Source organism: Talpa europaea (assembly GCF_964194135.1).
Source record: "Talpa europaea genome assembly, chromosome: 9".
In the NCBI taxonomy this organism is placed as follows: domain Eukaryota; kingdom Metazoa; phylum Chordata; class Mammalia; order Eulipotyphla; family Talpidae; genus Talpa; species Talpa europaea.
In genome coordinates this window covers 109076996-109097639 of record NC_140076.1, presented here as the reverse complement: position 1 = coordinate 109097639, position 20644 = coordinate 109076996, and the positions used below count along the sequence as shown (strand labels likewise).

At 43.3% G+C, this 20644-nt stretch overlaps 1 protein-coding gene across 1 annotated transcript in view; it reads right to left on the bottom strand.

Annotated features, from left to right (window-relative positions):
* Positions 1-5086, bottom strand: part of MAGI3 (membrane associated guanylate kinase, WW and PDZ domain containing 3) — a gene marked incomplete at both ends in the record, with an annotated part of 195686 nt that extends 190600 nt beyond the window's left edge. Inside the window, one exon of the mRNA XM_084243996.1 lies at positions 4771-5086. Within this exon, the coding sequence (XP_084100122.1) occupies positions 4771-5086 (316 nt within the window). The remainder of the gene's footprint in view (positions 1-4770) is intronic.
* Positions 5087-20644: the final 15558 nt, after the last annotated feature.

Sequence of the window (20644 nt, the reverse complement as noted above, 5' to 3'; positions counted from 1 at the left end):
GGGCTTCTCAAAAGATAATTTTGTTTATTGCCCTGTTTTTTTACGTAATGACTTTAGAACCCAAATCCTCTCTACGATACAATACCACACAACTTTCTAGAATAGCATGCCTAGGTAGTCCATTAGTTTAGCTTCTGTGAAAATTCATACCAAACTTACCTAGAGAATTTTATTTAAGCACCGGGAGAAAGGTAGAAAAGGTAACACCCTTGCTGCAGGTACTCCTTACCCATGAGTCACTCAGCTCCCACTAAATTATGAGCTACTTGACAAGAGACCATCTCTGATTTATATTTCTGTATCCCAAGTGCTAGCTCTCAAGAAGGGCGCACCACTAGATGTTTGTTGAGGAAATGAATGTGTACCAGTAATAGAACATTTTATTTTCTCTTTATGAAGTAAAATAAGCACCTTTTGGGGGTAAACATTCTGAGTAACATTTGCCCAAGACGGAACAATAATATGTTCACACCACTTCCCCCACAAACCAGCCCCACAACACCAGCAGCTGCCCAACTACTGAAAATATTACCTCAGGAAGGGTTTTAATTAAAGGATTTTTGTTCTCTTCACCAAAATGTAGGAAATTCTCAAAATGTAAGAAAGAAAAAATAATTAAAGAGGACATAGTTCTAGTCTTCAATTCCAAACTAAGTAGCCTGTGTCAAATCACAACCAACCAAAAGTGGACTGGGAAACTGGCAGAGTGTGAAAATGGTAGGTGACATCGAAGTGGTTCATAAAAATGAGATTATCCTACCACATGCTCCCCAAACACCAGGTACCCATAAAACTTAGAAAGCACTTAGGGGTTACAAGTAAAGACATTATATCAAACTATTCACCTGAGAAGATTATGCCCGACTTCCTAAGTCAGATACTTGAATAAATACAGATTTGTTTTACCACCAATTTACCTAAATTAGAGACCGGGGGGGGGGGGGGGAAATCACTGGTACCGGTCTCTCATAACAAGAGGTTTTATGAAGATCTCAGATGAAGAACAATGTGTTCTCCAGAACATAGCTCCATGAGCATCAGTTTTGACATTAAACAGAGTAAAATAAAAATGAGCAGAAAACTGAAAGGCCAAATGTGAAGGATTTGTTGGCTCTGTCACTCCAGCACAAGCCACTACTCTTTAGGAACCAAAGGTGTCACTAAACAGTTTGGAACCTCAACCTTGAGTTACGAAGACCAACTTGAAACCCAACATTTTGTTATTCAAATTTGAGAATGCAGGAAAATTTCAAGTTTAAGGCTTGTCAAAATTTGATGCTATTTTCCCTAATGAGTGGACTTCCCCACCCAACTTCTACTCTATTGTTTAAAGACAGGTAATGAGACATTTACTGCAGTGCAACCTAGGAAACTAGCAATTAAATCTAATCTCATTCAACCTTCTCTTCTTCAAATATTACAACCATCCAAATGAAACCTACTGGCAGTCCCAAATAACCCACAAAACAAATTTTTAAAACACTATCAAAAAGATCCAAGAGTTAAGAGAACAAAGGGACAATATTTGCAAAACATAAACATCCTTACTTAAAAGCTTCTATGATGTTTCTTCACCAAAGGGAAATGTTATTTCTGGTAATGTGCTCATTTTAACAAATTCCCTTATAAATCAGAGGTCTACAAGTCTGGTGAGGACTTCAATTAACATTAAACAAGATCTCTCCAAGTAGTTTTTGTTTAAACAACCTGTAAGATTATTCCTCATGATTTTCATCTCTAGATATAGTCCCAGACTTAGAGTAGTTAAATGCATAATGCACATAATAAAACAGTAGACAGTGATTCCATATACTTATTGTATCAATACTTAAATCTGTAATAAAATCTATGTAATTTATAATCACTATTTTAAAATATAGGAAGTAACTACTCCATAAAATTCTGAACACTCGCAGTCTGGGGCACTTTGGTAGAACAAAAGTAACTACTATCATTAATCAGAACAGAAATTGTTTTAAAATAAACTCTGATGTAAATAAAAGTAACTCATCCTGGTGACAGGACTGTATCATAAAACAATTTCAACAGAGCTCTAAAGTTCACCTTCCTTTCCTACTAGGAAACTACAAAGTTCAAGTGAAAAATTCTGTGCAAAAAAATGACAAGCTGCAAGTAAGAAACAGGTGACTAGTTGGGTCAAGCAATAAGCAGAACTAAAGATCCTCCTAGAAGCAAGAAAGTTCTGACTGCTAAGTACATTTATACTAAAGCAATAAGAAATTGTCAGATTCTCTCAGGAAAAGCCCTGGATTAGGAGCCATATGAAAAGAGTTACTTTCAAATCTCCATAAAGGTTATTTAAAAAAACCCACATCAAAGTTAGAGATGGTTACTGGCAGAAAGAACCTTCCTTCCTTCATGTACCTGATTGACAGTGCTGGCTTTGGCTGGGCTTCCCTTAGTACCTACCAGCTGAAAAGAAGAAAAGCTAAGGAAGAACCTGTGCAGCCTCAGCCTTATCTTTACGGCCCAGCTAATACTACATGGTATAGAAATGGTTCAACTTTACTTTTGCGTTGTGCTACTTTCCAAATGACAAGTTATGAATATATTTAATAGTTACTCATCAAAACAAGAGACAGTGCTAAATACACTTTACAATGCCTTAATATATCAAGAATTCATTTCTCACAGAGAATTTATTTCTCACAGAGTTCAGATAATTTAAAACATATGTACAGAGTAAGTACCTTTAGAAAGTTCCTTACCCCGTATACTTTCAAAATTAATCCCGAGAGTATAGTCTTTTTCTCCTCTAGGGATGCTATGTTGTTTTTAATCACACCTAAAGTTCTATGAATAACCTCTGTCCAGATTCTTAATTTCTAATTTTTAAAGTCTCGTGCTTAAAGAGCAAAACTTTTGCTATTTTATAAGTTGTTTAAGGAGTCATTTAAGAAAGTAATTTAAAATGTCTAACAAGAAGCTATGAAGAAGGGAATATAAGTTAGCCTTTAGTTTAACCAAATAGTTAACAGAACAGTATCTGAGATTATCCAAATGACTAAACTTTATAAAATATGTCAACTACATTATGGGACATTTGATGCTTATTCAACAGTTAAATAACATTACTAAATACACTCTAAACTTGGCGTTATTAAGTTTGATATAAAGATTAGGAAAATGTCTAACATGCAGAACACACTGAGATTAAAGATTCATCTCCTCAGGCTTCCAAAAGATCACAAGAAGAATATATCAACTTCCTCATCAATTTTTCAACTTTTTGAAAACAAAAGTTATAGTCTCACCTGTGTCTCGCTAATCAAAACAAAACACAAACGCAATGATGCAGATGTTTTCAGGAGTCTCTGACTCATGGGGTTTGAACTAAAGGGCATCTAGACCAGTAGGTACCATGTATTTTGCATATGACAGTGCCTTAGCTGAATTACAACCTAAAGCCTTTCAACTTCCCTCCAGATGACCCTAAAAGTTTTGAGAAATTCTGAATTCACAAAACTAATACAAAAGATGTTTGAAGGCTGCCAAAAAGTTTTTGAAATTAGCAATAAGAAAATCTCACACAAATCCATAAGCCTAAAATGAATATGATGGAACAGACCATATAAAATAACTTGATTTAAGATTACAGAGACGTGTGTCTGTGTGTGTGTGTGAATATACACCTATGCATACTGCACCACAAACCATCAGTTCTGATTAAGCCCAAAGACTATTAAAAAGATATCTCCAAAGCGAGCTGCCAAGAAAGAGGTTAAATTTTCTCCAGAATTTTCTAGCCTTTTTTGGTGGAGGGATGGATAGCTTCCTCTAGCCCAAGTCACAGACAAGCAGAACACTGTATTTTAATACAGTATGTATTCAGCGAAAATAGTTTGATTTCTAATAACGTAATCCTAATACTCCCTCCTCCTTCGAACGTCTCCGAAAACAGAAACCACATCCTACCCTTGCTGAAATGACCAATGACCGGTGTTGTCAGCAACAAACACACTAAAGACCATCCCATACGATCAGATTTCGCCGGACGCAGTCGGATCAATGCCCTGGAACTGACAAGCAGGCTACAAACGCAACGTGCTTCGCTTTGCTGCAGATCGTACTAGCAGAAAAGGCACCACGGCAACCGGGCCCTCTCACCCACCACTTCCACAAAATCCTGCAAAACCAAAGACTTACAAAAGCTCGCACTCCGCGAGGCACCCCAAGTCCTCTTTCGCACCCCAGACTGCTCAACAGCTCCCGGCCCCCGACCCCAGACCGTGCACCCTCAGCACCCAGACACCTGAGCCACCTGGCCCGGGAGGGAGTTCGGCTGCGTGCACGAGACAGGGCGCTGCGAGGTGGCCAGTGCGGAAGCGACAGGCAGCCGAGCCCGGGCACACCAGGTGGTGGGTAACCTTGGCTCCAGGTGCCCCCACGGTGAAAACCCTTCTCCTCATTAGAAAACGCGTGACCGCTCCAAAGCACCTTTCCACAAAGGCGCACAGGCTAGTCCAAAACTCCGCCCGGGGCGGGGGGACGGAGGATAGGGGGGAATCGAGCTATAAATTTGGGGAGCCCGCCCCTGGGCGCAGGTCCCCGACAGCCCGCAGAGCAGGCGGCCGGGGCAGAGGTCAGCGCTCCCGCCCGCGCCGCGGGCATCGCCAAGGCCCCCCCTCCCGGCCGGCGAGCCCGGCCCCCCGAGCCGCCCCGCCTCGCCCCCGGCCGGGGCGGGGAGGGGCGGCCGCTCCCAGGGCGCCCCGGGCCCCCCGACCCCCCGACCGCGCGCGGGGCGCCCACCTGGCTTGACCGTCTTGAGGCGCAGGGGCTCGCGGAAGTGGCGGAGGACGGCCAGCGTGTCCCGGTGGGTGAGCCCGCTGACGGGCGTCCCGTTCACCTCCAGCAGCACGTCCCCGGGGCCGGGCGCCCGGCCCGAGACGACGCAGCAGGTGCCCCCGCCGGGCTCCTCGCGGAGCCGCCCCAGGTAGGGGAACTCGCCGCGCTCCGCGCCGCCCCGGATCTCGGCGCCCAGGTCGCCGGGGGGCCCGGGCCAGGACACGGCGCACTCCTGCACCTTGCTGAGCCAGTGCTTCTTCTTCTTCAGCGTCTTCGACATCCCGGCCCCCGCTGCACCATGGGGGGCCCCGCGCGGGCGGCGGGGGCGCCGCTCCGGCCCCCGGTCAGCCCGGGCGCCCCGGCGAGGGGGCGCCCCCCACCAGGGCCGCGGGAGCCGAGCGCCCCCCGGACGCCCCTCCGGCGGCGCGCCCGGGGCTGGCCGGCGCCGCGAGGGCCGCCCCGGGGCCGGCCGCGGCGCGCGGGGAGCCGGCCCGGCGGCGCGGGGGGCTCGGGCGGGGTCGCAGCCGACGGCGGGTCCCGGCCCCGCGCGCGGCGGCGGGAAGGGCTGAGGCGGGGCGCGGGCAGGGGGCGCGGGGCGAGCCGGGGCGGGAACGGCCCGTCGGGGGCGCGCAGACGCGCGCGGAGACCCGCCGCCGGATCGATCGGCGCCGCGGCGGGGCCGGAGCGCGGAGACCGACGCCCGCTCGAGCCGCCAGGAAACTGGCGCTTTCAAACCCGCCGCAACCTCCTCCCCCGCCCGCGCCCTTCCCCCCGCCCGCGCCCATCGCTCGCGCGCGCCCCGCCCCCTCCCGCCGCGCGGCGCCCGGCGCGCTGCCGTCACAGGCCCGGCGCCTGGGAATGAGCCCCGGGCGCGCCACCCCCTCGCCAGGGATTGGCTCCCGCGGGCAGGGGGGCGGACGCTCGGCGAGGAGCAGCAGCGCCGATTGGCTGGAGGGAATGCAGGAGGCGGGCACTCGGATGACTGAAGTTTTAAGAGGGAGGAAAAAAAGAAGTTTGAAGAGTGAGGGAGAGGGAGGGCGCCGGGAGGGGCAGGGCCGGGGAGCCGGCCGGGCTCTGAGTCGCGGGGCCGAGGGCCGCCCTCCGAGCCGAAGCCGAGATAAAACTGGCTGTGAAGAGCCGCCGAAGTCCCCGAGGTGGGGGCGTGGCGGGCGGGCGGGGCTGGGGGCTGCGACCGGCGCCCGGAGGAGCGGGCGGACTTGGCGGGGCGCGAGGACGCGCGGGGTCCCCTGCCCCGTGGTGGGGCCTCGGGGTGGCCTGCTGCGCCCGTCACTTACTGTTAGTCCCCGGTTCTTGTTCTTGCTCTTGCAGCAGATGTTCGCCACGCCCACTGAAGCGGGGCCTCCGGCGTCCAGCTGCTGGAAGGTGATGGAGTCCTGCCACCGGGCTGTTACCGCAGGCAAATTCAACTCAGCTGCAGCATCCTGGCCTGAAAAGAGATAATTATACTCCTTCAAGCTGTGAAGATTACATGAGGTGCCTATAAAATATCTGCAGAGTACCTGACACTTAACATTTGGTACCTGGAGATGATGAAATTGTTATAGGGCAGCCCCGATATTGAACGGGTTGCCTGGCTGTGGGTCCTCACCCGCGTGCTTACAAGGGACTTATTTATACTCCACTACAGGCACACACAAAAGGTTCATGAAAGGTTTATTTACAAGGGAAAAGGAAATAAGGAAAATGGACAACTCAGGGAGAAAATAGGGAAATAGTCTTTAATGCGTCCTACCCGATCCGCCGAGCTGGAAACCCAAAGGCACTCTCAGAGCTCGCTGGAAGCTGCGAGTTGGCGGAGAGCCCAAATGGGGGACCCTCCCCCCAAAGCCCACTTGTCTGGCTTTATCCCAACCTGGCTGCTTAACCCCACCCTCAGGTCCCAGCCACCTTCCCTTGGGTGGTGATGGGATTTGGAGTTCCCAGTGTCTTTGGCTTTGGCCTGGGGTGGGGGTGGAGTCCACAAAGCCTGTATGGAATTAGCTTTAGGACACCCTTTTCCCCCTAACAAAATGACTGAGCACAGACTGAGGGGTACCTCTGAGCCCCCGCTAACTTGCACACTCCAAAGGGTTCCAGCCATCGGTGCGCAGAGTATACTCTTTAGAGTCAAAGAACTTTAATAGGATTAGTGCGTAGAAAGTGAAATATTGCAAAGTCTTGAAGGATGGACACGGTTAATGGATTCGCACCCTTGTGCTCACAATTGCAACACCTGGCTCAATGTCAAGGTACAACACAACAGGGGTTATTTACAAAGGTAATTAAGAAAAGGAAAGAGGCCCCAAATGGCCGACTGTCCTACCCCAGATAGTGTCCAGTAGTCCAAACCAGAAGCTGCTTGTTCAAGATGGTGGTATCCCTTCAAGAGCCTGGAGACACCTGGGAAAGCCAAGCCGGTGGACCAGGATCCACCTAATCTGTGGCAGCTGGGGTGTAGTCATAGGTTGGGTAGTGCCAGACCCAACCATTTTACAGGTCTGTGTAGATGCCAAGCATAGACGAATGACACTGAAGAGGTTTCTGTGAGGGTCTGCATAGAAGGCGTTCTGAGGAGAGAGTCAAGCTAAGTGTCTCTTCTAAAGCCTCTCCAAAGCTGAGTGGCGCCTTCTTATTAAAACCTTTCCGGCTCCGCTTATATCCCCCATCAAGGTAGCCGCCTTTCAAACCTGATTGGACCGTTTTCCAAACCAGCTGTTTCCAAGAATTAATTGGTGCTGGTGCAAGCTTGAAGTTGACTGGTTCTTTTTCAAAGCCAGCTCAGAATTCAAAACCAAAACCCACTAGGGCATCCAACCTTCCCAGAACCGTTTCCTGCTGGAGCTGGGCAGGTGAGCTTTGCTGTGCCTGAATGGCACCAGCCAGGTTTAAACCTAACTGTGCATTTTCAAAACTACCAAGTATCTTTTCTCTTTTTTTCTAAAACCCAAACCCAACTGCATGGGGCGGGTGGGGGGTGGGGGGGGTCGACCATCAAACCCAGCTGCTGTGGCTCAGCCCAGGCTGATACTGTTCAGCTGGGGCCACGTGCCTCCAGGGAGCACAGACTGGAGCCGCGAGGGTTTCAGTTATAAGAGGAAAAGAAAGGATACTCATTTTCCAGTTAAACACCCTAAGTTCCTCATCCCCTTGTGAGTTAATGCCTAGCCAAATGGGGTCAGTCTGAGGCTGCACCACTGAGGCCCAAAAGCTTGCCACAAGTCTAAGACGCCTTCTGCCATGGAACCAAGGGAAAGGAGTTCTGAAGCAGGTCCCAGAAAGCTGGGCCAAAAGGAGCAAAATCAAAGTGCAAATCAAGAAAAACAAGTGCCATTGTCAGCCTCCCCACATATCTCTTACCCACATGTCTCTTCCGAGTGTCTCTGCACGTCTCTCTTCCACATACCACCTTCCCTGTCCCCCAAGACAGTGGCGCAAGTCCAGAGCCAAGAAGCAAACACCCTTCTCAAAGTGTCTCTTGCTGAGTCCACCTACTTACTGTGTAAAATAGCTTCACCTGGCCACTCAGCTCTGCCCCTTAAGTGGTGTAGGGAACATGGTACCTCGCCTAGCTAGAAACTGCTGGGAAGTGGGACTCAAAGATAAAGAAAACAGGCCCTGCTTTCCAGAAGGTCACATTCTGATGGGAGACTGATAGCAGATGCCTTAGGTTAGGTTAGAAATAGGTGAGTTAGGAACTAGCCAAGCAGCTAACAGAGTTGCAGTTCTGGCCTGCTACATACTTGCTCTTTGACTTTGGCCAAATCTCAGCTTCAGGTTTCCTACTAGTAAAGGAGGTGGAGGGAGAGCTGACATTGAATAAAGGACATCTTGGGTCCTTTTAACACTAATTTTTCCAAAGTTCTTGAGCCTTCTCTACTTCCTAGCTTGACTTCCATCCACTCTTCTTTGTCATTTAAAAAGGCTATCTATCATCAGCCCAAATGCCAACTCTTCCAGGTTGCCTTCTCTGATTTCATATCCTCAGATGTAGAGTGCTTTACGTACTAGAGTTAGTTTCACTTTTGAAACCTGATGTTTACTTCATCTCCTATCTCCCTTAAATGGCTGGGGAAAGCCCTTGTGCACGCTATGAATAACCGCATAGAGTCTCACTATGTCTCAGACAGGACCAAACTTCAACAGCTGCAGTGATTTGGGTCACATGATATCAGCTGGGGCATAGCAGGAAACAAATGGTACTTTACAAAGATGTGGGAAACCACAAGGGAAGTGTGAGACTCTGGGGCTAAAGCTCCTGGATCTGTAGAAGGAAGGAAAGGGAATGGTTACCAAAATTCAGCACAGAAAGAGCAATGTAACCCAAGTCTGTGACCTTCAGTCAAGGGATGCAGTCAGCCTAAGTAATCAGCCAAGGAGAAAGCTGGAGGATTTCTATCTCCTCAACTCTCTCCTTCAGTCTCTTGCTGGTATTCCCAATGGTCAATTCCAAGAAGTCAGGGGGAAAAAGAGCCTTTCGACTTCCCATAACACAGTGCATCTGGGGAGAAAAAAGGAAAAATCCAGCAGAAGTGGATTTCTAAATTTACCCAGATCTGAGACAAGGCTGGAGTATTTTTCTTTTTTCTGAACTACTACCTACACGAATGGACACCTGGATGAAACGTGATAACCTCCTCATCATATACTTGGGCAGCAACTTTGGAAAAACAATTTTTCCTGTCTAGATTGTATCCATTAGGATGCTTTTGGCCACAAGAACAGAATATCTGACTAACAGTAACTTAAAGCATGAGGTCATTTATTACATCATCAACATCAAGATCTGTTGTAGTCAGAAGTAGGCTCAGTGCAGCAGCTCAGTTCACGTCATTAGGGACCCAAACTCTTTTTGTTTGTCCTCTACCATCATATACATCTTGTTTTTTTTCTCCAAGGGGTCCCATTATAAACTTCGATCTCTAAAATGGCACCTAACCAAATAATCAGATTGTACCTGGATTTATTACTGCTTCCCTAACAGTTGGCTTAACAGTGATGGTTTCTATTGGAGAATATTTGTAAACTAAATCTCAAGCCTGGTTTAATGACAATAAATGAGAATTGAATTGGATGATCTGCCAGTTTCCCTAGGCTACCTCTATCTAATCTGTAGAAATAAACATGGCTATGTTTCAGTTATGCCCCCACACGAGCTAGATCTGAAGACAGCTGCAGTGGCGTCAAGTTCCGTAAGTATCACAATGTTGGAAGACTGAACTGAGGCTAGAGGGTGTTTCTTTCCTCATTTCCTTTTTGTAGATCAAGGAAACCTTACCCCAAAGGCCCCCAGGAAGACTTTCCTCCAGCTTATTGCCTGGATCATCCAAGTGTCCTTACCTAAACTAGAGGTGTGAAGGGTGATGAAATAGCCTAATGCACTTCCACCCTCCGGTGCTCAGAAGGGGATCCAGTGACTTGTAAACCACATGACTGTACAAAATCTGAATAATAGGTAGGGGGGGGGAGTGGTCTCTTAGCAACTGTGAAAAGGGGAGACTGGCTTTTAGGTATGCATTCCATGGTGTCTTCCACAAATATACTGCATTTATTTGCTTCATACATACATACGTAACTTGACGCCACTGCAGCCAGCTTGGCACCTAGCTCCTGTGGAAGCATAACTGAAACATAGCCATGTATATATATATTTGGCAAGATTGAAGTTTGTTTTGTCTTACAATATTGTGCTGAGTATTCTTAATGAAAGTTATATAAGCCCTTTAATTAGAAAACTTCAGAGTGGCAAATATTAAGTTTCCAATTTTTCTGAAACAGCTAGGCTGAGTTGCTCTTAGATATGCCTCATCTGGTGTGTAGTTTGTGCACTGCCCAACTCCAAAGGCATCAGTCAGGTTTCACATTAGAGTCTGGCCCTGGAGTTGGGTGCAGCTCAGTGCCAAGGTAAGACCAGTGTAGGGGAAAATGTTAAATTTAATTTGTTTTGTTATCTTCTCACAAAAATCCGAATCTGTAGTAATAGCAAATCTAATCACCACTGAGATGAAGTCATTGTCAAGAAGGCAAAAGATGGGGGAGAAATGGAGTAGACAAATAAAACAAATATTTGCCCGCCATGCCAAAATACAAGAACGTTTAACCTATTTTTATTCCCATAGATTATAGTAAAATCACTTTGAATTTTGAAAATTCTGACCCACAGAATCTTTCACTGGCTTAGAAAATGCTCACATTTACCTGTATTATGGAAATGATATGTGTAATACAATATAACATTAATAGTCTAACAGAATTCAGTATTAATGTTCTATTGTATCTTTACATTTTATTAGCATTTTTATTTGCCTAGGTCTATGGGCTAATTTGTATGCTAATGCTAAAATATGCTCAATTACAGAAGCAATAACATGGAAAATTTTATTTCAGTTAAACAAGGAATTTACTGTCTAAAATTTGCATTACTATGTTTCACGCATAAATGTGCATTTTTGCCCATAGGTGCACTTACCTACAAATGACCAAATGAATCCAACCCAAATTCACGGAACAATAGGAACATTCAAAACCAAGTGCAGTGCCAGCCTGCTTACAAAGGGGGTTTAGTCAAGCAGTCAGATGTCAAGTTTGTCTAACAAAGCAGAACAAAGAGAACATTGAACAAAATAGAAAATACCCATCTTTTATCTTTCAGCTTAAATGCAGCCTCCTACTCGACCTTGGTTTTCTACAGCTGGATGTCATCCCTTCCTTTTCCAGAACCAATACTATGGCATCCCTGTGTGCTTTCTTTTCAGATTTGGGGGCAGGGTCCCTTTTATTAAGTGTCTCCCACTGGACTGGATGCTTTGTCTACGTATAGTTAACATGTTCCTTCATTGATTCAAATAGAGAGAGTAGTTGTTAGATTTAAGTGCTGGTTTACACAACAGACTTACAAGGTCCCTCTTTTCAGAAAGAAGAAAACAGTGTAGGGAAGGAAAATATTTTCCTCTACCCTCTTAGGATGGCAGAGTCTGAAAATTAACTGACAAAGAATGAAAGGGGGAAAAAAGCATAAAGATGTATCTAATATAGATTTAATGTGCTTCAGGACCCTTAGAAGGAAATGAAGACCTGAAGAAATGATGTTTTTTATGCTACTGATGAAGAGTTGAAAGGCATAGGAACATGTGATGGGGTGAGGCCTATGAGCTAAGTGCATTAAAGGCGGAAACTTACAAGACCTTTCCACACATATCCTGATTGCTCCTTTTCCCTGGGTATGATGGGGGCTCCTCTCTCGTCGGGGTCATATGCCCTGCTTTAGGGGAGGACAGGAGGAAATAAGAAACCTTCCTGCTTCTGCCCTTTTCTTAAACTTCTTCAGCTCAAAATAGTCAGGAATCCATGGTGCCATGTGTTAGGATGGCATATCCTGACCACCGTCAAAAGTAAACTCAAAACAAGAAAATGATCATGATAATTTCCAGTAGCAACACTACAGGAATTAAAATAGAGGATGAGGCAGAATGATATGATGGAATGGTTAGGAGTGGACAAGAACTGCATTAGCAACTTAGAGAGGGTCTCACTGAGAAGGTGACAGTTTTGTGAGACCCGATGGCCAGGAAGAGGAGCTAAGCGGACACCCAAGACCCAAAACATTACGTAGACCTGTGCCTGAATTTGAGGAACAGAAGAGTGTTGACATGACTGGAATATAGTTAGGCAGGGCAGAAAGGTAGAGAGTGAAGTGTTAGACCTTTCTCTCTCCAGTTTTAAACTGCTGAGCACCTGCTTTATTTGCTTCCAAAGTTGCACTAGCAGCTGTAATTGGCTGACAGCGCATGCTCTGTTTCAAGGTATGGGTGAGGACCTACACTGGTATTTTAGAGTTCACTTCACATTCTCTAGCGAAGCAGATGTAGAAGCCCCTAATCTTTTCCCTTGGGTAAGGATGGGAGTGCATATATGGGGATGGGGAAGAGGCTGGAGAAATGGGTGAATTCGAGTGTGTGTCTGCAAGTCACCATCATCCCCACCTGTGTCTAGCAAGGAGCAGGTATTTAATGTGTTTTGCTCATGACTGCAGTGTGCAAGTACTTCTTTTCTCTATTTTCCAAGCTTACACTAAAAGGATACATTAAATCATCTTGTTCAGATGGATCAAGATTGTATTTCTTCTGTCTAGCCTGTGTTCTTGCGTTTTATAATACACCTATAATTATTAACAAGAATACTGTTGCACTGGAATCTATCATATAGAATTATCTGTATGGAAATTTGTGATCCGTTTTTTAAGAAATACATTTTCTTTGCAAAAGCAAAAGAAAGTTGAATCTTGTTATAAAGGCAATACAGCTAACAATAAATCTTATTTAACACAAACCATAATCTCTGTTCATTTGATTTTGGGAAAAATTCACTTGTTTTAGGGATTTCATTTGAACTTAAAAAATGTGATGCATTTAATTTATAACTTACAAAATAGAATTTTGGGAAACAATAAGAAATGCTTTGTTAATATGTACATTCCCATATAAAAATACATGGTTTCTTCTATGTATGTTTTTTAAGAATTAAAGAAATGCATATTTTAAAGTAAAAAAAAAGAAAAAGAAAATGGAGAGAGGTAAGCTGGAGGCCAGATCAAATACAGGCCTTCAGGTCAAGAAAGGAACTTGAATTTGATTCAGGGTACCACAAGATGTTTTAAGAAGAGTGGCAGAACCTGATTGTAACAAGGCCTATGGTTCTGACTGTCCCTGGAGGGGTAGGGGAGTGGTCAGCAGAAGTCTAGCAGCCAGGTAAGTGCCTCTTGAGATGACAGTGGCTTGGACCAGGGTAGAAACAATGAATTTGAAAATTTGTGAAATGCACAATGGAAATCAGAAATTATAGTTTTAATTTCCTAGACTGATCATAGTTAAAGTAATATTACGATTGTATTTAATAAGAGGCTTTATGGAATATAATTGCTTTGTTGAAATGTCCCTTCACAGTAAGATAAGAAGGAGGTAGTTAGAAAAGAAAAAGTGGGGAAATTCTTAATTAAGTTTAAATTTATACAGGTTCTTTCTTTTATTATGTTTGTTAAGAAGAGCAGCCATAGAGCTGGAATGTTAATTTCAAGGTTTTTGTTTAATGTCTTAGAAAGGTAACATCTATTGCAAAGCATATGACCTTAAAATTTGTGAAGCAACTTAAATTGTTCTTTAAATCTACAGAATGAGTTGTTATAAGAAGTGGAATTTGTTTCTTGACTTATAAAGAACTCAGAATCTTTTAAAAGAGCTCTACCACCATAGAAAGTCTTTTACATTATTTTACCAGCTAGGAAACTTCAGGCCCTTGAATCTTACTTTCTCATTGCAGCCTGGCAGCAAATTAACAGCGGATTCCAATACAAAGCACCACATGAAGCTCCCTTTCTTCAACAGAAGGAAAATTCTCATTTACTTGGCGAAGTTTAGGTGAAGTGTTTCCAAACATACTCTCCCAAATTTCACAGTAAGAATGATTGGAAACATACAAGAGCTTAAAACAAACAAACCCCATTCAATGACAGGGTACTATGGCATTTTTGTAATTAACAAAAGTATCCAAGTAGAGCCTGTATTTTTTTTTTTTTTTCATTCAAAAAGACAGTGATCTTCTTGGATTTGGAGTGAGGGAGAAGGAGTTTAATTTCAGTCTGTAAGTAGGACAACAGGCTAGATAATATGGGTGGATTCTGATGAGGTACTTCTGTGCTTCAAACCTAAAGTTAAGAGCAGCTTATTTAAATACATAATAACCATCCACTCACAGTTTGATAGGTACAACTAACAGAGAGCAATTGGATATATCCACAACAAACCTCAGAACAGACAATACAGGTTAATTTTAGGTTTACCTTTTCAGACTTGGTGTGTTTAAGAATATTAAGAAATTGACATTTTCAGTTGCAAGCCGCTATGAACTGGATTGTTTCCCATCCCTCCCTAAACCCTAACCCCTAATGTGACTAAAATTAGAGGCAGAACCTATCAGGCAATAAAGATGAGGTCATAAGGGTGGGGTCCTAATTAGGATTAGTGACCTACTGAGAAAGAGGAGACAGATCTCCTGAGCCTCCTGGGCCTCTCCCCACAGCAAGAGGAGACAGTCTACAAGACAAGAGTTGTTAAAATGAAAAGGAGTAACCTTATTGTCAACCCAAAAAAAAAAAAAAAATGCAGACATGCTGTGCCACTTGTACACTGCTAATTAGAATGTAAATTGGTTCAACCACTTTGTTAAACTGGCATCATTGCCATATTGATGGATCCATCAGTTCTCCTCCTGGCTATATACACTAACAAGAATGAATACAAATGCCCTTCAAAACAAATTTTTATAATATTTATTGACAAAGGCAAATTTCCTTTTTATACAAAATTTTTTATAAATTAATAAACAAGCAAAGCAAAACTAAACAAATAGCCTGTGGTAAGACATGCTAAGTTAGATTATAGAAAAAATAATTAACTTAGACATATGCAAAGAGGTGAAGTTAATTTTTCAACAACAATAAAATTCCATTTTTCATCTAACCGATTGGCAACGATCAGAAAGTTAGGTGACATATTATGTTGTTGAGATGGGATTATAAATTGGTATATTTCTTTGGTGGTTAATACACCACCATCAAAATTTTTAAATTTTCAAGGTACTTCCACCGCTAGGAATTTTCAAACTTATGTACTAGCTAGTAGATTGTAACACTGTATGTAGAAAAAGTCTCTAAAATGGAGACTGGTTAAATGAAGTGTGATATGTACACTCAGTAGAGTATTGTGCAGAATGCAGAAGCACTTTAGTGGCTAATGTGTAAAGATCTGAGATGCATTTTTCAAGATACAGATGTGTTTGCTCCTATATGGATTTTAAAAACAGAGGTAAAGGGAGATGGGCATTTGCATACACATATAAGCCTGTGTGTGTCCGGTGGGCAGTGTGAAGGAGGCATGCTTTTCATTAAGCTTCTGCGTTGTGAATTATTGTTTTTTAAAAAGTGTGCATGTGTGTGTGTACACTGCTTTAGAAAAAAGAAATAAAAACAATAACACTATGTTCGAGAGGAGGAAATGGAGTGAAATAGAGGGTGTGGGAGGGTGAAAGGAAAGAGGAGGAAGTGACTGAAGAGAAAGAAAAATAATCAAGACTCCACTTCTGCTCCAAGAGGCCTAGCCGAGTGTCGTACACAGAGACTGCTGAATAAATATCTGATTCGTTGCTCAATCTTATGCAAGTACCAGTTCAATATTTTCAACTCAGATTAAACTTTGAAAACCAGACTACTTGGGGCATGAGATTTTTTAAATTTTTTAAAAAATATTTATTTATTCATACATACAAGAATTGTGGTACAGGTCAGAGATGTGGGGAGTGAGAGGACCCACCAGAGACAGAGTGGGGAGCAGAACAGGTGGATCCACTGAAATACACTGCTGAGGGGAGCAGTGGGCAAGTCTGGAGAGGTCTGCTGCACCATGTGGGTCAGCTCCCTGGCCAGGGGATCGAACTCATGCTGCAGAGGCTGCAGATTGCCTCACAGGCTGCGTCTCAACCCCTTGCGCCACCAGGGAGGCCCCGGGCATGAGATATTTGGAACAGAGAATTTTCTGGAGAAATTAAACTTTACCTAACACTCGAGATGAGAAGAGAGAAGATGAGATGAAGGAAAAATAAACATTTGGGAAAAAAACCACAATACTACTACACCAAACCACAAGTCACCTACCATTCACTAGAAGAATTCAACAATCATGTATATGTGCCAATTTTGTGCTTCTAGTTATTTTAGATGAAAGTGAACAGCTTTGCTTTCTGTTTATATTTTAATTAAAAGCTGGAATTAAGAAATAAGTTACTAGGATCAGACCTAGTGGTGAAAATTTCATAAATATTTCCTCAAAATATTTGGAGATATTTAGGGCACAGCTGATTTCTAGATTTGGCCAGAGTGTCTAACCCATGTTTATCTTGATCTAGAGGATTAATTTGACGAAAATGTATTTTAAAATGAATTTAAACAAAGTTTTATAGACTATTAAGAGAGTAACAGCCAGTATAAACAGCCAGTAAAATATGAGAAATTCTCAGGGACTCAGTTTTGAGCATATCAAATTGGTTGAGAATAGTGAAAAAAAATCAGACAGAAAAAGACAAATATTGTATGATCACACTTTTATGTGGAATCTAAACTATTAAACTCATAGAGACAGAGAACAGACTAGAAGTTACCAGAAGCAGGGGTGGAGGGTTGGGGGAATGGATGAAGGTGGTCAAATGGTTCAAACTTCCAGTTATAAGATAAATAAGTTCTGGGTAATATCCAGCATGGTGACTGTCGCTAGTAAGACTGTGTTGCATCCTGAAAGTTGTTCAGAGTGTAGATCTCATCACAAGATAAAAATGTGTAACTAGATGGGAGTGATCAGTATTAGCTAAATTTATATATATATATATATATATATTCACCTACATGTACCATGTATCATGCGTCACCATGTGGGTCAGCTCTCTGGCCGGGATGGAACTCATGGCGCAGTGGCTGGCAATAGCTTGGTAGCACTGAGACTTGAACCCCTGTGCATCAGGGAGGCCTGGCTCATAGAATTTTAAATCTGGAAGAGTTAAAATCCCCTCTTATCTAGTAATCAGGGAAATGGAATTGTGCCATTTTCAGCAGTAGAAATCGAAATGCATGCTTTGGATATATTGTTCAAAAACAATGGTTTTCCAGCCTCTCTGCTGACTAAGGCTTTCCACTATAAGGGACTTTTACATTGGTGGCCTTTCTTAGGCCTTGGAAAACACAGAAACTTAACAATCCCTAATTCTTTCTCTTCAACCTATAGCTCCTCTGAAAGGATACTTTTCTAATTTTCAAAGTAATAATTGAAGGCTGTCATACCTTTTGACTCAAATTATGAAGAGGTATGTGGAGTAGAAAATGGAAGAAATTTAGAGTTAGCAGATTTTCATTTGGATCCTAGCCCTGTCCATCCATACCTGTGCAAGATAAAGAAGAAAAAAGATTGGTTTTTATAGATTTGGTAAAAATAAGCAATATTTATCTACCACAAATAAGAATCTTTTCAGATGTAAAAAATGCCTACAAAAAGTAATTGACAAGCAGAATGGTTGAAGTTTACAGAGGTATACTTTTTATCAGGAAAATTAAAAACTGTCTCAGTTGCAGAAGCACCGAGCAGTGAATACAACAGAGGTGAACGAGGGCAAGCTATTCTAGAGACCAAAATTCCCAATTCAAGAAGAGTGTGATGCCCAGGACCTCTGAGAACCGCATGGCCCCTGGACTCAGCTAAACAAGAACATTGTGTGTTCCTTCTCTCAGCGTTGGAACAGAAGTAAACACTGCAGAAGCCCTGTGACCTGTGGGGGCAGATCACCTCCTTTTTTCAGTTTCAAGTCATCCCTTCCAGGCTGAAATGCAGTCTCTTGATTTCTTTTCATGAATCTCAACAAAATGCTTAGGTAACAGCTTGACCTTTTCAAAAAAAAAATAAGCTTGGTGCTGGGACAAGTTGGTAGTTGTATCAAGAGTATTACATTTTTCTTTTAGTTTTTTAAAAATTTATTTATTTATGCATGCAAGAACTGGGGTACAGGCCAGAGGTACCTCACCAGAGACAGAATGGGGAGCAGAACAGGCAGACTAATTGAAATACACTGCTGAGGGCAGTAGCTGGCGAGACAGGAGAGGTCTGCCGTGCCATGTGGGTATCTCCCTGGCCAGCTGAGTATCGAACTTGTGCTGCAGTGGCTGTGGATAGCTTCACAGTGCTGTGCTTTAATCCCCTGCGCGACCAGGGAGGCCCAGTACTACATTTTTCTTTTTTTTTTAAAGATTTATTTTTATTATTTTTAAAGATTCTATTTATTTATGCATACAAGAACTGGGGTGTAGGTCAGAGGTGCAGGGTGTGGGGTGTGTGTGAGAGGATTCACCAGAGACAGAGTGGGGAGCAGAACAGGTGGACCAACTGAAATATACTGCTGAGGGGAGCAGCAGGCGAGACAAGAGAGGTCTGCTGTGCCACGTGGGTCAGCTCCCTGGCCAGGATTGAACTCAAGCCGCAGTGGCAAGTGATAGTGGATAACGCTGAGACTTTCACCCTGTGCCACCAGGGAGGCCCAAGAGTAAGTACTACATTTTGAAATCTAAAAATAAAATTTAAAGGTCTTGAGTTTTCATTCAGGTTATAAATTATGACATTTTTACAATGTGGACAGAAGCATGAGATACCCAGTGTGACTTGAGCATGGGGACCTGGGGAGACAAGGTAGTAGATAAAATTCTGTAAAGAATTTTACAGCCTATATTCAGCAAGCACAAAAAGCCCCTGTGGATTAGAAAAACACAGTAATAATGTAATCAAAGTGGTGCTTTTAGGCTATGGTAAACCTGAAAGTTGAAAGGGAAGAAATTGGTTTAAAAATTTTGCATATGCAGTGAAGAATGTCTAAAAAGCATTCACATTAATAGCCCAGTATCTCTCAGTGATAGAATTATCAAAACCTTTCATTTTATTAATCTATGTTGTCCATTTTTATTTTATGTTTATAATGATCAATTCCAACAAATACAAGAAGAAATAGTAAAATGAGCCCCATCTACCTGTTACCCAGATTAAACAGTTACCAAAATTTTGCCATATTTGCTCCATCTCTCCCTTTTTCCTTTCTTTCTTTTCAGTACTTTACAAGTCTCACCCTCACTGTTTCCTGTGTCTTCCTGACCTGGCCCATCAGTCCTCAATGGCTTCCTCGCTCTCCAGCACAGCTGGGTATCCAGACTCTTCTTAATTTCCTGCCACGGGCTTGGAACCAGCCAATATTTCTTGGGAGTCTGTTTCTTTTCAGTGGGTTAAAATTTGTTCTCAGAAAGAGAGGCATAAACTAACAGCCAATTTTATGCAGAGGTGATTCCTGGACAACTGGGGGTGGTATCCTGAGGTTGTGAATGAAAAAATGAGACCCTGCAAACATTCTGAAATCAATGTCAGCATTAAAAATCCTCTGTCCAGTAACAAGGGAATCAAACCATCTTGAAGGTCTACTATGTATAAAATGTGATATATTAGGGCATGGGGACAAAGACAAAATAGAAAAGTGTGTGTGTGTTGTGTGTGTGTGTGCACATGCACATGCAACACGGTTGTCCAGGAGAAGCTCATGAAGGACATATTTGGCTTCCTTGTGGTCTTTCAAGTAAAAATTTAAGCCAGCTCTTTCTGGATAGAATTAGCAGCCTCATTTTGCATTCATAAATCTTAGCAAAATGCTAAGTAACCTCTTAATGTCTTCTTTTTTGTGCATTAGGGGAATTTTCATCCTCTGGTCTAGCCTGAACAGATAAAGTACCATTGCTCTGTTCACACCAGGAGGGACAAAGATTTTTTTTTTTAACCTTTAAGGCAGCGGTTCTTAATTTCTTTCTCCTCCCCACAAGGAGGAACATGAACACTGTATGCATGTGGCGTGTGTGTTGAAATTGTACCAGCTATGGCCTAGGGAATGCTGCTCTTTTATCCCCACAACCACTCTAGGAAGCAGACCCCATGACCTTCATTTTCACGGATTCAGAAAACCAAGGCCACTCATTTATGGCAAAATGGAGCCAGAATTTGAATCTGGGCAACCTGGCAACAAACTCACTCAGGGCTTTTTCCCTCCAGAGAGTAGTGATTGTCTTTAACACATTCCCAGAACCCTTCACTTTAGAAACGAGAAAGTAAGGTACCCACTATGGCTGTTAAATTTTTCTGGCTAACTCAACAGTAACAAATCCAGTTGACAAATGTGTTTCTGTTGTTTGGGAACAAACTAAAAATGTGCTTATTGTACTTTA